The 16,314-nt window shown below is 40.5% G+C and overlaps 1 protein-coding gene across 4 annotated transcripts in view; it reads right to left on the reverse strand.

Moving 5' to 3' along the window:
- Dnajc5b (DnaJ heat shock protein family (Hsp40) member C5 beta) overlaps nucleotides 1-16,314 on the reverse strand; it is a 102,459-nt gene that overhangs the window by 58,935 nt on the left and 27,210 nt on the right. For 3 of the 4 annotated variants that reach the window (XM_021158367.2, XM_021158366.2, XM_085835358.1), the window contains exon 2: nucleotides 1,209-1,335. In XM_021158367.2, coding sequence (XP_021014026.1) covers nucleotides 1,209-1,327 — 119 coding nt within the window. In that variant the 5' untranslated portion in view covers nucleotides 1,328-1,335. Of the gene's footprint in view, nucleotides 1-1,208; nucleotides 1,336-8,859; nucleotides 8,879-16,314 lie in introns of those variants that run through there. The other variant, XM_021158369.3, reaches the window with a different exon arrangement.

Here is a 16,314-nt window from a genome sequence, read left to right on the forward strand (position 1 = left end):
GAAGGTCTCATTATTGGTAAAATTGGAGACATCAATAAATATTGGTGGGCTGCTAATTTCACAAAACCATGTCTGAAATCCTGCCTCATCCCTTATACCAAAGTAAACCCTAAAAAGATCAAAGATTTAATGTCAAAGCAAATCGCAGATGCACTGAAAGGAGAAGGAAGCTGATATGTTTACAATATTGTAACTGAGAGAGGCTTTTTAGCCATGACAAGTAGGACAAAGACATTACAGAAATCACTAACAATTCTCCTATTTCAAAAATTTAAATTCCATACATTAAAAAAGAACTATAAGCTTAAAAAAAAAAACAGTTCAAGACATGTTTCAATTCATTTTGTCTTATAAAAGTGCAACTTTGCTCTTCTATTAGGAAACAATTGGAAACACATACTGCAATTTATGTACAGGATATTAAGCATAAAAGGAAACTAAAATAACTCCCATGTTAACTAATAAATGCTTGTAAAATGACTAGATACATTGAGAATAACCATAGGCTACAAGCAGGAAAACAGTATATTTAATAACATGAAGATGTTTTCATTCCAGTACTTAGGAGAAAGAAAGATGTGTGGAAACTAAAGACAAGGACAGTTTAATCCTTTGCTGCCTAATCTACACAGCAAAGGATGAAGGAAAAAAAAACTCTCCGTAAAAATTAGATAAATTAATGATGCACATTATCTTCATTTTTGATAGTTTAAAATTAGCGAGGTATTTTATATGTGATATGTATTTCTGATCCTTAGAATTTTAAGTAAAATGATATTTCAGTTTTCCCCTACAGTAACTATTAGAAGCAAATCAGCTATGAAAAGAGAAAAACTAAATGCCAGTGTGGTTGACAGTACAGCATTTGTGACAAACCTTTATACCAGATCTAGTGTCGCATGGGTTAAAGTTCAGCTACTGATTTGCTTAGGTTTCCTCCCTCCTCCTTCCTAAAGACTCTCTCTCCCTGGTCTAGACTCATAACTTCCCTTTCCTCAGGCAGGGCATCATTCAGCAATTCTTTCATAAATCACTGCTATGTCTATCTATTCTGAACTGTAGATACTACATAATAGGAAGCATGGGTCCAGAAATCAGATCACCTGGTCTTGGCAAGAAGCTTATGTCTTTAATTTGGTACCACTAGCCAGTCACCAGAAATCACCAACAGTAGCACAGGAACTGTCCCCACTGAACATCCATGGTACCTGTAGGTTTTCTTAATTTCTTCACATGATGCTCCCTTATGCAGACCAAGAATTTCATATAGACTTTCTCCTGATGTTGACAAAGTCCGCTGTCTTTGGTTAGGTGCGTTACATGCCATTTCTCAATCTGCAAAACCAAAGATGGAAAAATAGCCATGAAGATTCTATACTCTGGATCCTACCTCTGGAAGGGAAGAAAGTTCATTTTTTAACACCTGTTTTAAAAGACCAGCATTTTTGCCTTGGTGTGTTAGGTACAATATGAGGAGAGGAAATGCCAAGAGCTAAAAGTGGTTTCCAGTCAAAGATTACAGGAAGGCACACAAATAGAACATGACTTTTCACAACTATTTCAGAAGTATTGTGAATCAACTCTCATAGGTTAGAACTATAGGTGTTTTGTTTTGTTTGTATAAGATATGTGTGTCTTCAATTTTGTATATTTCCAACTGTATCTAGCTATGGAAAGAATCATCCTTCTCTACTGACTGGTGGGATATATAAGCAGGCAATGGTGCTTGCCAGGGTCCCACATGATGAAAGGAGAGAACCCATTCCAACAAGTTGTTCTTGTTGCACATGTGTTTTCTTGTACACACATACATACACATACAAGCACACACAAAATAAATAAATGTTAGAAAGAAAATACTAGATTCTTAACCAATGAAATAAGACACTTCAAGAAGGCATTGGGTGATAAGACAGTTGAGAGGTGCTGACACACAAAAGGGTGACTCAGCCAAAGGCACCACACACACAGCTCCAGGACAGTAGTTCTGTAATGTGGAGTTGCAGAGGCATAAACTTTATCATTAGCGCCTAGTGGCTCTAATGAAAAGAGGCTCACAGCCCCTCTAACAGTCAAGCCCACAGTCCTCACAAAATTCAAAGCCAGTTACAGTTTTCTTTGAGATTGACTACTCCAGTGGCTTTGTCCAGAAGTAGAGGGAAAGTCCATGTCACACCTCACCCCTTGCCCAGAGTTCTATGCATAGACACAATCTTTGTGGGGACCTACTGTTTAAAAGAGAGCTGAGGGTGTGAACACGGGGCTAATCATAAGTCAGAGAGCCTGAAGTTAACCATACAGTCCCAATGAGAGACACATAGAGGAGGCAGTTAAAGAAAGCAGAAAAGCCAGACACTGAAAAGCAGGTGGCAGGAGACTTGGCTCAGGAAGTAAAGATAAAAAGAGGATGCTGTGCCACCAGCTGGACCCAACCTGATCATTCCAGAACTTTGGATTAGACTGACCATCTTTGGAAAGCTGTGAGAACATGGCCGGGTCAAAGACACACAGTTAATGTGTGGACAAGACTGCACACATCCAATAGACCATCCCTTGCTTGCATCTTCGATACTCCCTTCACTGCAGCATTTCTCTGTTACATTCAGTGGACTTTTAGCAGTGTTTCTACATTACGTCTCTTTTAAAAAGAGACACTTTCACATTTTTGTCATCCCTTCTGATTTTGTTGAAGCATGTCTACTGGTTACTTTTCTTATTGTGTGATAAAAGTAAATGATAAAAGTCACATAAGGGAGGCAGAGCCATTTGAGCTCACAGAGGTTACAGTCTATCATAGCGGTGAACTCACAGCAGCAGGAGTGTGAAGCAGCCAGGCTTTGGCAGGCACAGTCAGGGCGCAGAGAACTGTAACTGCTAATGTTTAGCTTACTTTCTCCTTTTTATTTAGCCTAGAAACCCAGTCCACAGGAAAGTGCTGCCCATGCTCAGGGTGGGTGAACTCCCTTACATACACACCCAGAGACTTGTTTCTCAGATGATTCTCGATCCTCTCTAGTTGGTCATAATAGTAACCATCACGTGGTGTGATCCTTTTACTTCCTTTTTTGCCCATCCCTTTTACCACACCTTTACTGATACCTTGTATTTATCTTTTAAAGGTTTTATATATGACTTGCATTCTTTCATTAATTTTGCTTATGAATTTTTCCATTATTAGAAAATTTTTACTTCAAGTTTGAGAACTTTCCTCTTCTTCTATAAAATTCCTCTTTACTCTTCTTCTATTCCCTTACTTCCCCTTCTCCCTCACCCTTTACCTCATTCAGCTGGTATTTCTACATTTACCTAAGTGTTCTTTACCACATGCTCTGCTCGTGCTCTGTTCTCTGCTTTTTTTACTGGTATATGACCAGTCTTTAATCAATTTTAAGTATATTTCTATATTTTGTTTAGTTTGATGTTGTTGCTATAAGAGCTGGTTTCCCCCAGTGGATGGCATTGAGAATTAAGCACTAAAAAGCAAGCTACTCACTAAAATGCTTTAATTAAACTGGAAGAGACATCCAAAGCAACAAATGAACAAACTATAACACAGAAATCCAAGAAGCATGACAACGCAAGACAATATGATTCCTAAAATGCCAGAAGAATAGTTTATATGCTTACTTATAAAAATAATCAACAATATAAAAGAGGATACAATGAAGGAAGGCAAAAAATTCCAGTCCTGTGGAACAGAACCAGAAACATAGATGAGAGCATCATCAAAATAGATAAGAAATGCAAACTAGAAAGTTGAGATGGGGGAAGGGGTGGAAAGAAAGAAAATGTGGACACTGAAAACAATGAATCACATAGAAAACACAGGGAAATGTGACACTAACAGACTTGATCAAACAGAAGAAAACATACCAGAGACATGGAAAAAGTAGAAGGAATACTACATTCAAATATCAAATAAAAATTAGCATGGCTACAAATTTCAATTTCTATTGAATATAAATAGGAGACTATATCAACCCTAGATGATGGTATAGAGGAAGCTGAGATATTTTTAAAAACTAAAGGCACAGAAAATTTTAATGAAATCACAGAAATTCCCTCAAGTTTAGGGAAAGAAAAGAATATCAAACAAAGTTTAGATAAAGGCATAACTGGAGAACTTCTCCATGATACTCTGTACTTAAAATGTCATTGAAACAAAGAAATAACATTGAAAGGTATAAGAGAAAAATGCTAATTCACAAAAGTAAACATGTCTAAAAGACATCATACTTCTCAAAAAAGTCATCTAAAGCCAAGATATTAGAAAAGTGTATATTTCAAGCCCCAACAGCCAATAATTTCCAACCAAGATGGCTATGCCCACAAAAATTATCTGTTTAAATTTGATAGAGAAATAAGAATATTTCAACATGAACACAAAAGAAAACACTACAAAAATTTACCTAAAGGATTTCTAAACACACACGGGAGAAAAACAGTCTCAGGAAAGCACAAGCAAAGATTATTGAGAGGAATGTCTGGACAAAGAGACCTAGAAATGAATTGTGTTATAACAGAAAACCAGTAAAACCTCAATGTAAATAGGGGAGAAACAGAAGAACAATCATTTAACCATAAGAATTAGAATACCACTGTCAATAAAAACGTTAAGTTTTCATTGTCTCAATTCTTGTGATGGTTTGAATATGCATGGCCCAGAGAGTGGCACTATTAGGAGGTGTAACCTTCTTGGAATGGGTGTGGCCTTGTTGGAGGAAGTTTGTCACTGTTGGGGGGGTACTTTGCAAACCTCTTCCTTGCAATCCCCATCAAAATTCCAACTCAATTCTTCAACGAATTAGAAAGGGCAATTTGCAAATTCATCTGCAATAACAAAAAACCTAGGATAGGAAAAACTCTTCTCCAGGATAAAAGAACCTCTGGTGGAATCACCATGCCTGACCTAAAGCTTTACTACAGAGCAATTGTGATAAAAACTGCGTGATACTGGTATAGTGACAGACAAGTAGACCAATGGAAAAGAGTTGAAGACCCAGAAATGAACCCACACACCTATGGTCACTTGATCTTCAACAAGGGAGCTAAAACCATCCAGTGGAAAAAAGACAGCATTTTCAACAAATGGTGCTGGCACAACTGGTGGTATTCATGTAGAAGAATGCGAATTGATCCATTCCTATCTCCTTGTACTAAGGTCAAATCTAAGTGGATCAAGGAACTCCACATAAAACCAGAGACAGTGAAACTTATAGAGGAGAAAGTGGGGAAAAGCCTTGAAGATATGGGCACAGAGGGAAAATTCCTGAATAGATCAGCAATGGCTTGTGCTGTAAGATTGAGAATCGACAAATGGGACCTCATAAAATTGCAAAGCTTCTGTAAGGCAAAAGACACCATCAATAAGACAAAAAGGCCACCAACAGATTGGGAAAGGATCTTTACCAATCCTAAATGAGATAGGGGACTAATATCCAATATATATAAAGAATTCAAGAAGGTGGACTCCAGAAAATCAAATAACCCCATTAAAAATGGGGTTCAGAGCTAAACAAAGAATTCTCACCTGAGGAATACCAAATGGCTGAGAAGCACCTGAAAAAATGTTCAGCATCCTTAATCATCAGGGAAATGCAAATCAAAACAACCCTGAGATTCCACCTCACACCAGTCAGAATGGCTAAGATCAAAAATTCAGGTGACAGCAGATGCTGGCGAGGATGTGGAGAAAGAGGAACTCTCCTCCATTGTTGGTGGGATTGCAAGCTTGTACAACCACTCTGGAAATCAGTCTGGCAGTTCCTCAGAAAATTGGACATAGTACTACCGGAGGATGCTGTAATACCTCTCCTGGGTATATATCCAGAAGATGTTCCAACCGGTAAGAAGGACACATGCTCCACTATGTTCATAGCAGCTTTATTTATAATAGCCAGAAGCTGGAAAGAACCCAGATGCCCCTCAACAGAGGGATGGATACAGAAAATGTGGTACATTTACACAATGGAGTACTACTCAGCTATTAAAAAGAATGAATTTATTAAATTCCTAGGCAAATGGATGGACCTGGAGGGCATCATCCTGAGTGAGGTAACCCAATCACAAACGAACTCACATGATATGTACTCACTGATAAGTGGATATTAGCTCAGGAACTTAGAATACCCAAGATACAAGTGCAAAACACATGAAACTCAAGAAGAATGAAGACCAAAGTGTGGACACTTTGCCCCTTCTTAGAAATGGGAACAAAACACCCATGGAAGGAGTTACAGAGACAAAGTTTGGAGCTGAGACAAAAGGATGGACCATCTAGAGATTGCCATATCCAGGGATCCATCCCATAATCAGCCTCCAAACGCTGACACCATTGCATACACCAGCAAGATTTTGCTGAAAGGACCCTGATATAGCTGTCTCTTGTGAGGCTCTGCCGGTGCCTGGCAAACACAGAAGTGAATGCTCACAGTCAGCTATTGGATGGAACACAGGGCCCCCAATGGAGGAGCTAGAGAAAGTACCCAAGGAGCTAAAGGGGTCGGCAACCCTATAGGTGGAACAACAATATGAACTAACCAGTACCTCTGGAGCTCATGTCTCTAGCTGCATATGTATCAGAAGATGGCCTAGTCAGCCATCATTGGGAAGAGAGGCTCCTTGGTCTTGCAAACTTTATATGCCTCAGTATGGGGGAATGCCAGGGCCAAGAAGTGGGAATGGGTGGGTAGGGGAGTGGTGGCAGTTTGGGGGACTTTTGGGATAGCATTTGAAATGTAAATGAAGAAAATACCTAATTAAAAAAAATAATTAAAAAAATTAAATTAAATTAAAAAAAGAAAGAAAGAAAGAAAGAAAGAAAGAAAGAAAGAAAGAAAGAAAGAAAGAAAAGAAAACCTCTACCTCGATGCTTGGAAACCAGTCTTCTCTTAGCTACCTTCAGCAGAACTCTCAACTCCTTCTCCAGCACCATGTCTGCCTATGCACTGCCGTTCTTCTCACCTTGATGATAATGGACTGAACCTTTGAACCCATAAGCCAGCCGAAATTAAATGTCCTTTAGAAGTGTTGCCTTGGTCATGGTGTCTGTTCACAGCAGTAAAACCCTAAGACAGAAGTCAAAACTAAAACTACACTAAGCACCCTATTCAAAATATGTATCATCAAGAGGCCAATGACAAGAAAAAAAGATGTTGACTAGATTATAGGAAAAGAGGGGGCCCTTAGGGGATAATGGGTCTATAAAGTGATACAGCCACTATGGAAGGCAATATCGAATTTCCTCAAAACACTAAAAACAGGAGTTCTATATGATCCAGTTACATCATACCTGGATACATACCCACAGGAATCTAAGCGTGGAAATACATGGCTTTTTTATGGCACTGTCTATAGCAGCTAAGAGCTGGAACCTAGATGTTCCTCAGCAGATGAATGGATAAAGAAAACATGGTACATACATATGCTGTTTCCTTCAGTCATAAAAAAGAATGGAAATGTCATGTGCAGGGGAACGGATAGAACTGGAGGCTATCCTGCTTCAGCAAAATAAGCTACATGCACAGAGATGATGATTGCCTATGTTCAACTGCTTGCTCAATCAAGGTGTGACTATAGATGGATGGACCTATGATGGAGGGGAATCAGTCTAAAGGGAGGAGAAAAAACAAGGATGGGGGGGGGGAAGAAAATGTTTCAAATTTTTCTTTCAAACGGAATCTATGTTTAATTATTTACCCATACATTTATATGGCATGAAAGTAGGTGAGGCACTGTTTAGAAGAAAGAAAATAGCAAGAAGAGAAAGGTCTGAGGGAAGTAATAGCAAACATAAACAAAGTACAGAGAGTGATATGTATGCAAGGAAATGACATAATGAAACTCCCTAATAAGTATACTAAGTAAACACTAACTAAAAAACATTATAGAGAATCAGAAAAAACATAATAAAAATATGACCTTGCCAAATGAAAGATGAAAATTTATCTCTTTAATGTACACATACACACACACACACACACACACACACACACACACACACCAGTGAACCAATGAATGAATTCATATACTAGGACCATTTCAGGACTTTTCAGACAGTCTAAAGAATCCCCAGTGACGGGGCTGGAGAGAGAGATGGCTCAGCAGTTAAGAGCACTGACTTCTTTTCCAAAGGTTCTGAGTTCAATTCCCAGCAGCCACATGGTGGCTCACAACCATCCGGATCCGATGTCCTCTTCTGATATGTTTAAAAACAGCGGCACTGTACTCATATAAATATAATAAATAAATCTTTAAAAAGAAAGAGAGGGAAAAAAGAATCCCCAGTGACAATGGTGGCAACTGTGAGGAGTTGAGGAAGCCTTGGGTGTGTGATGCTCTGGGTGACTATGTGTGCTGTTTGATACTGACATAGGCTAACCATGTCAAGGACCCCTAACCTCAAACCCATGAGAATGCCAAAACCTTTCAGCTCCTGGTGAGGCTCAGGAGGATGGAAAATGCTTCCTTTTGGTCTGTGTCTGTTGATAGTGTGTGAAGAAAATGTCCACTGACCTGGCTCCTCCTAGATGTTTACAACCTGAAGACTGCTCCCCAAAGAGACAGCACCTGTGAGAGTAACCTGCCTCCTTGTTCAGCTATAGGCAATAAACCCTGCTTCCTTGTTGATCTGTGTTTCCTTGTTTGGCCGTGTTAAGTAATGCTGCCTCTCTGTTCAGCTGTATAGAGTAAACATGCTAAGCTTCTGGGGTTCTGGGGTTTCTCCATCACAGAGTGCAGCACACCCAATCCCAGCTTTTCTGGGTGCATGAGTCTGCCTGGTCTTCATTCTCTTGCTGCCTTAGTCAGGCCAAGTTGCTGAAGCAGTGCAAAACTGAGACAGGCATCAAAGAACATTACATATGGCAGTGGCAGGCAGGCACAGTTGGAGCCCAACTCCCAGCTCTCCGCTGACAGGGTTCACGCTGGACCACCTCAGATAAAGGCAAAAGCTACCGATTGTCGTCTAGTTACTGGAAGTGATCTTACGCTTCAGCAAGGTATAGTGACAGCTGGTGGTCCTAAGGAATTCAATAAAAACAACAACATAAGTTCAAAATGTTTTTGTGAACCTTCACCTTCTTTTGTTGTTGTTTTGTTTATTTGTTTTTCAATACAGGGTTTTTCTGTATAGCCCTGGCTGTCCTGGAACTCACTCTGTAGACCAGGCTGGCCTCAAACTCAGAAATCCGCCTGCCTCTGAATCCCAAGGGCTGGAATTAAAGGCACGCACCACCATTGTCTGAGGAAATGTGACATGATTCTGCAAAACTCTTAGTGCCTCCCAAAGGATCTGAGCTCAAAAGCAGCCTACCTAAGAATAAGACTATACAGGGGCAAGGGTTTGCCATGTATCCTGGTACATTTCCTTCTCCCTTCAAAGTGGAGTCCTTGGATGCCAAAGGGGCACAGTTTATAGAGTCTTATACAAAAAACAAACAGACAAACAAAAACAAAACACTGAAGAAATCCTGACTGTCCACCACAACATACAGCATGGTACCCATGGAATATGAGTTGCCCAGTAGAATTTGGGTGATCTCAGCACAAAAATTAAGATAAGCATGAAGCAATGCATATGTTAATTACCTTGATTTAGACATTCTACTATGTATGCACAATTCAAAACATCATGTTGCACGTAATAAATATATAGCACCTTGCCGAGTTAGATAATTGGTTAATGGATAAATATGGCCATCCAGATCCTAGAATCTAGAATTAAAAGTCAACTAGACCTATTATTATTACACTTTAGTCATTGTGTCCAGAAATCTTTATAACTGGTAATCTTCCTATTAGCAATTAGATTCTCTTTTTTCTGAGGCATACATATGTCTCCATTGTAACAAAGCTTTCCTCCAAGACCTGCTTCAGTCTCAAGTTTCACCTGATAAAATGAAAAGTTGGTACCTGACCCAATCCAGACAAATTAGCATTCATCCCTAGATTATTTTACACAGGACAATGACTCCGTGTGGGCTATAGATAGAGTGGACAAATTGTATTTTGCTGGCTTCTCTGAAATGGTCTGAACTTATGAACAGAGCAGTGCCCACAGGAGGTGGAAGGAGGCACTGTGGATCCCACCCCTCTGGCTCTAGATATTACCAGGTCTACATGCAGCTCTTATCCCCAACACTAGACCATTCAACCTTGTTCTAGATTGAACCAATAAATACCAATACACATATTTACACATACCCCACTCCTCTGAGCATGTTTTAGCTAGGATTTGGTCACTGTCAACTAAGATTCCGGTCTTACAGTTTTATTGCTATGAAGAGATGTTGGCCACTCTTATATTGGGAAACATTTAGTTGAGGTTGGCTCACAGTTCAGAGGTTTAGTTCATTATGGTTATGATAGGAAGCATGGTATCATGCAGGCAGACATGATACTGGAGAGGTAGCTGAGAGTTCTGCATCTGAATCAGCAGGCAACAGGAAGAGAGAGAGACATTGAGTCCAGCTTGCTTAGGCTTCTGAAACCACAAAGCCCATCTCACAGTGACACCCTTTCTCCAACAAGCCAACACCTAATAGTGCCATTTTTATGAGCCTGGGGGGTGTCATTTTCATTCAAACCATCACACTCCCAAGTACCTCACACTCTCAAGCACCTATGGTGATTCCTGGGGAATCTCCTCCCAGCCAGGTTAATAATTGTGTTATATATTAAGACATAAATTTTTCTTAAATCTGTTCTTTCTTGCTACATTTGTATATTTATATACATTTCTAAATATGTAAGTGGAATCTGCTCAGTCTGTATAAGGTTATTTGTATGTATTTTAGCTTTTTATATATCCTAGCACCAACCACCAAGGGGATGGTGCTGCCTGCAGTGAGCCAGACCACCCTACATCAGTTAACAATCGAAATAACCACCCACAGGCATGCCTATAGGCAATTCTTTTTTTTTTTTTTGATTTTTAATATTTTTATTACATATTTTCCTCAATTACATTTCCAATGCTATCCCAAAAGTCCCCCATAGCGCCCCCCACTTCCCTACCCACCCATTCCCATTCTTTTGGCCCTGGCATTCCCCCATATTGGGGCATATAAAGTTTGCAAGTCCAATGGGCCTCTCTTTCCATTGATGGCCGACTAGGCCATCTTTCCATACATATGCAGCTAGAGACAAGAGCTCCAGGGTTCTGGTTAGTACATCATGTTGTTCCAACAATAGGGTTGCAGATCCCTTTAGCTCCTTGGGTACTTTCTCTAGCTTCTCCATTGGGAGCCCTGTGATACATCCAATAGCTGACTGTGAACATCCACTCCTGTGTTTGCTAGGCCCCGGCATCGTCTCACAAGAGACAGCTATATTTGGGTCCTTTCAGCAAAATCTTGCTAGTGTATGCAATGGTGTCAGCGTTTAGAAGCTGATTATGGGATGGATCCCTGGATACGGCAGTCTCTAAATGGTCCATCCTTTCATCACAGCTACGAACTTTGTCTCTGTAACTCCTTTCCTGGGTGTTTTGTTCCCAGTTCTAAGAAGGTGCACAGTGTCCACACTTTGGTCTTCATTCTTCTTGAGTTTCATGCGTTTAGCAAATTGTATCTTATATCTTGGGTATCCTAAGTTTTGGGCTAATATCCACTTATCAGTGAATACATATTGTGTGAGTTCTTTTGTGATTGTGTTACTTCACTCAAGATGATGCTCTCCAGGTCCATCCATTTGGCTAGGAATTTCATAAATTCATTCTTTTTAATAGCTGAGTAGTACTCCATTGTGTAAATGTACCATAATTTCTGTATCCATTCCTCTGTTGAGGGACATCTGGGTTCTTTCCAGCTTCTGGCTATTATAAATAGGGCTGCTATGAACATAGTGGAGCATGTGTCCTTTTTACCGGTTGGGACATCTTCTGGATATATGCCCAGGAGAGGTATTGCTGGATCCTCTGGTAGTACTATGTCCAATTTTCTTTTTTTTTTTTTTAATATTTTTATTACATATTTTCCTCAATTACATTTCCAATACTATCCCAAGAGTCCCCCATAGCACCCCCCACTTCCCTACCCACCCATTCCCATTCTTTAGGCCCTGGCATTCCCCTATATTGGGGCATATAAAGTTTGCAAGTCCAATGGGCCTCTCTTTCCATTGATGGCCGACTAGGCCATCTTTCCATACATATGCAGCTAGAGACAAGAGCTCCAGGGTTCTGGTTAGTACATCATGTTGTTCCAACAATAGGGTTGCAGATCCCTTTAGCTCCTTGGGTACTTTCTCTAGCTTCTCCATTGGGAGCCCTGTGATACATCCAATAGCTGACTGTGAACATCCACTCCTGTGTTTGCTAGGCCCCGGCATCGTCTCACAAGAGACAGCTATATTTGGGTCCTTTCAGCAAGATCTTACTAGTGTATGCAATGGTGTCAGCGTTTAGAAGCTGATTATGGGACGGATCCCTGGATACAGCAGTCTCTAAATGGTCCATCCTTTCATCACAGCTCCGAACTTTGTCTCTGTAACTCCTTCCCTGGGTGTTTTGTTCCCAATTCTAAGAAGGTGCACAATGTCCACACTTTGGTCTTCATTCTTCTTGAGTTTCATGCGTTTATCAAATTGTATCTTATATCTTGGGTATCCTAAGTTTTGGGCTAATATCCACTTATCAATGAATACATATTGTGTGAGATCTTTTGTGATTGTGTTACTTCACTCAAGATGATGCCCTCCAGGTCCATCCATTTGGCTAGGAATTTCATAAATTCATTCTTTTTAATAGCTGAGTAGTACTCCATTGTGTAAATGTACCATAATTTCTGTATCCATTCCTCTGTTGAGGGACATCTGGGTTCTTTCCAGCTTCTGGCTATTATAAATAGGGCTGCTATGAACATAGTGGAGCATGTGTCCTTTTTACCGGTTGGGACATCTTCTGGATATATGCCCAGGAGAGGTATTGCTGGATCCTCCGGTAGTACTATGTCCAATTTTCTGAGGAACCGCCAGACTGATTTCCAGAGTGGTTGTACAAGCTTGCAATCCCACCAACAATGGAGGAGTGTTCCACTTTCTCCACATCCTCGCCAGCATCTGCTGTCACCTGAATTTTTGATCTTAGCCATTCTGACTGGTGTGAGGTGGAATCTCAGGGTTGTTTTGATTTGCATTTCCCTGATGATTAAGGATGTTGAACATTTTTTCAGGTGCTTCTCTGCCATTCGGTATTCCTCAGGTGAGAATTCTTTGTTCAGTTCTGAGCCCCATTTTTTAATGGGGTTATTTGACTTTCTGGAGTCCACCTTCTTGAGTTCTTTATATATATTGGATATTAGTCCCTTATCTGATTTAGGATAGGTGAAGATCCTTTCCCAATCTGTTGGTGGTTTTTTTGTCTTATTGATGGTGTCTTTAGCCTTGCAGAAGCTTTGTAGTTTCATGAGGTCCCACTTGTCAATTCTCGATCTTACAGCACAAGCCATTACTGTTCTATTCAGGAATTTTTCCCCTGTGCCCATATCTTCAAGGCTTTTCCCCACTTTCTCCTCTATAAGTTTCAGTGTCTCTGGTTTTATGTGAAGTTCCTTGATCCACTTAGACTTGACCTTAGTACAAGGAGATAGGAATGGATCGATTCGCATTCTTCTACATGTTAACAACCAGTTGTGCCAGCACCATTTGTTGAAAATGCTGTCTTTCTTCCACTGGATGTTTTTAGCTCCCTTGTCGAAGATCAAGTGACCATAGGTGTGTGGGTTCATTTCTGGGTCTTCAATTCTATTCCATTGGTCTATTTGTCTGTCACTATACCAGTACCATGCAGTTTTTATCACAATTGCTCTGTAGTAGAGCTTTAGGTCCGGCATGGTGATTCCACCAGAGGTTCTTTTATCCTTGAGAAGAGTTTTTGCTATCCTAGGTTTTTTGTTATTCCAGATGAATTTGCAGATTGCACTTTCTAATTCGTTGAAGAATTGATTTGGAATTTTGATGGGGATTGCATTGAATCTGTAGATTGCTTTTGGCAAGATAGCCATTTTTACAATGTTGATCCTGCCAATCCATGAGCATGGGAGATCTTTCCATCTTCTGAGATCTTCTAGAATTTCTTTCTTCAGAGACTTGAAGTTTTTATTATACAGATCTTTCACTTCCTTAGTTAGAGTCACGCCAAGATATTTTATATTATTTGTGACTATTGAGAAGGGTGTTGTTTCCCTAATTTCTTTCTCATAGGCAATTCTTCAATGGAGGTTTCCTTCTCAAGTGACTCTAGGATGAGTCAAGTCAACAACTAAAGCTAATTAGGATATCATAGCTCCCATAAATTAATGGATAGTGCTAGAATACTTAAGAAAAAAAATCTACTCTCTCACTGTACAGCCCAAGCTGGTCTTGAACCAGCAGCTCTCTTACTAAGCCTCCTAAGGGTTGGGATTCCAAGCATACATTACCAGGCTTGGCTTCTAATGTACCACTTATCAGGGCTTAGAGATGTTTATTTCTGAACACTGTCTCCCTCACCAGTTGTGAGTGCTCCGGCTTGGGTACTTCTGTCACTGATCCAGAGGGAGGAAAAGAATTAAAGGTTGCTGAAGGTAATCTGCTAAACAGTTTATGGTCGTACCCATGTAAGGCAACCTGATTAGTTATGCAAGCCTGAAATGTGAACAAACTGTCTGCAGATGTTGCTGGCAAATATCAAACATGAAGGGGAAAAAAGCCAATAATAAAACCAGAATTTTGGATTAGAGATGAACCAGATTCTAGAGGAGTGATTCTGCTTGGGAGATGTGCTGTCTGAGCCTGAGCATTACAACCAAAACACAGGTCCTTTATGAAAACTGACTTGATGGCTCAAGAAAAGGAAGCATCCGTAGAAATTTTCAGGACTCCATCACAGTGAAGGTGAAGCCTGAGTTCTGACAATCCTGCCCTCTTTCTATACAACTTAGGTAAATTTAAGAGTCTTCAATCACTCTCTATTCTATTGATTGGGGGAGGTTTCAGTAGAACTCAGAGCTCAACCACACAGCTAGTCTCCGTAAGCTCCTTGCTCAGGAGAGCCAGCTCCACCTTCTGAGTGCTGGAATTACAGGCTGGTTGTCATGCCCACCTGGTTTTAAAGAGTTCTGGAGATCCACTCAGGCCTCATGCTTCTGCACAAGTGCTTTAACGGCTGAGCCATCTCTCCAGCCTAAGGATGCTCCTGATTATCTACTGAAGGGGACTTCTGGGTTTGAAAGCTAAAACATAAGGGAGGGCCTACTTCAAAATGGGACCCAGCACAGAGAGGATGGAGTCCACAACACACAGTGTCACTGATCCCCTACCCAACGAAGTATTTCTGGGCTCCTCTGGAGAAAGAAGCCAGACATCAGAGAGAGGTATCCTCAAATGCTTGTTAAGGATTTAAAGAGGACAAAGACCCAGATCCTAGAGACCACCTTACTGGGAGAAGCAGCCTCCAGCACATGTAGGCCTGAGTTTTTCCCCAGGAGAAGCAGAGGCAGAGGATTAGCAGAGAAGTTAGGCAACACTGTTGTCTGGTCAGAGAAGGATAAGTCTCCAATGACTCACTCTTACTTATTAAAGCATTTGCTATAGCCCTGGGGATGCTTGGAAATGCTTGGGACCATTGGATGCCAGAGAGGTGCATCACCTTAAAGGGCAGGAAGGATGGGGGTGGAAAGGGGCATCAAGTTGTAGTACACATATGTTAGATGTGATTAAGCAAAACATCAATGATAGAGTTATAAAGTAGGTGTGGTATCATAAAGCTAATGGAGACATTGAGAGTGAAGAGTAGACCTTCAAACCCCAAATTCTTCTTCAGGAAGGATTTGTGTGGGATGATAATGGATCCTATGGTTGTATATATTACACTGCCAAGCAAAGCAGTACATAACACAGTGAGGGCAGGTGTATCTCCACAGCTTGTGGGTTGAGGAACAGTGTAGTTGTATTGCTCGGTGAAACGTGATTACTCACTCTCATGTCTGTCTTCACTATTGGACTCTGCTCCCAGTCCTGGTTTGTGGACGCATTCTGACCAATAAGGCTGTTAAAGTTTGTGGCATGAAGGGAACAGAGAATAGGGAACCAGCATTTACAGAATATCTTCTGTGTGTCAGGGCATCTCTGTGTGTGTCATATCACTTGATCCTGGTATCAGCACTGAAGAATGTCCAAGAGGAAGCCTGCAGGAATTCAAACTGAGAGGTCAGGGCATGATGGATGTGGGAAGAGCTGCCTTGGATTTAAGTTATCCTAAGTAGATAAATGTTTCCTGGGCTTTTAAGACCATATGGAAACCCACAGATAACTGAATAATAAAACTGATGGAAC

This window comes from Mus caroli, unplaced genomic scaffold (assembly GCF_978045245.1).
Source record: "Mus caroli unplaced genomic scaffold, Mus_caroli_1 scaffold_3, whole genome shotgun sequence".
Taxonomy (NCBI): domain Eukaryota; kingdom Metazoa; phylum Chordata; class Mammalia; order Rodentia; family Muridae; genus Mus; species Mus caroli.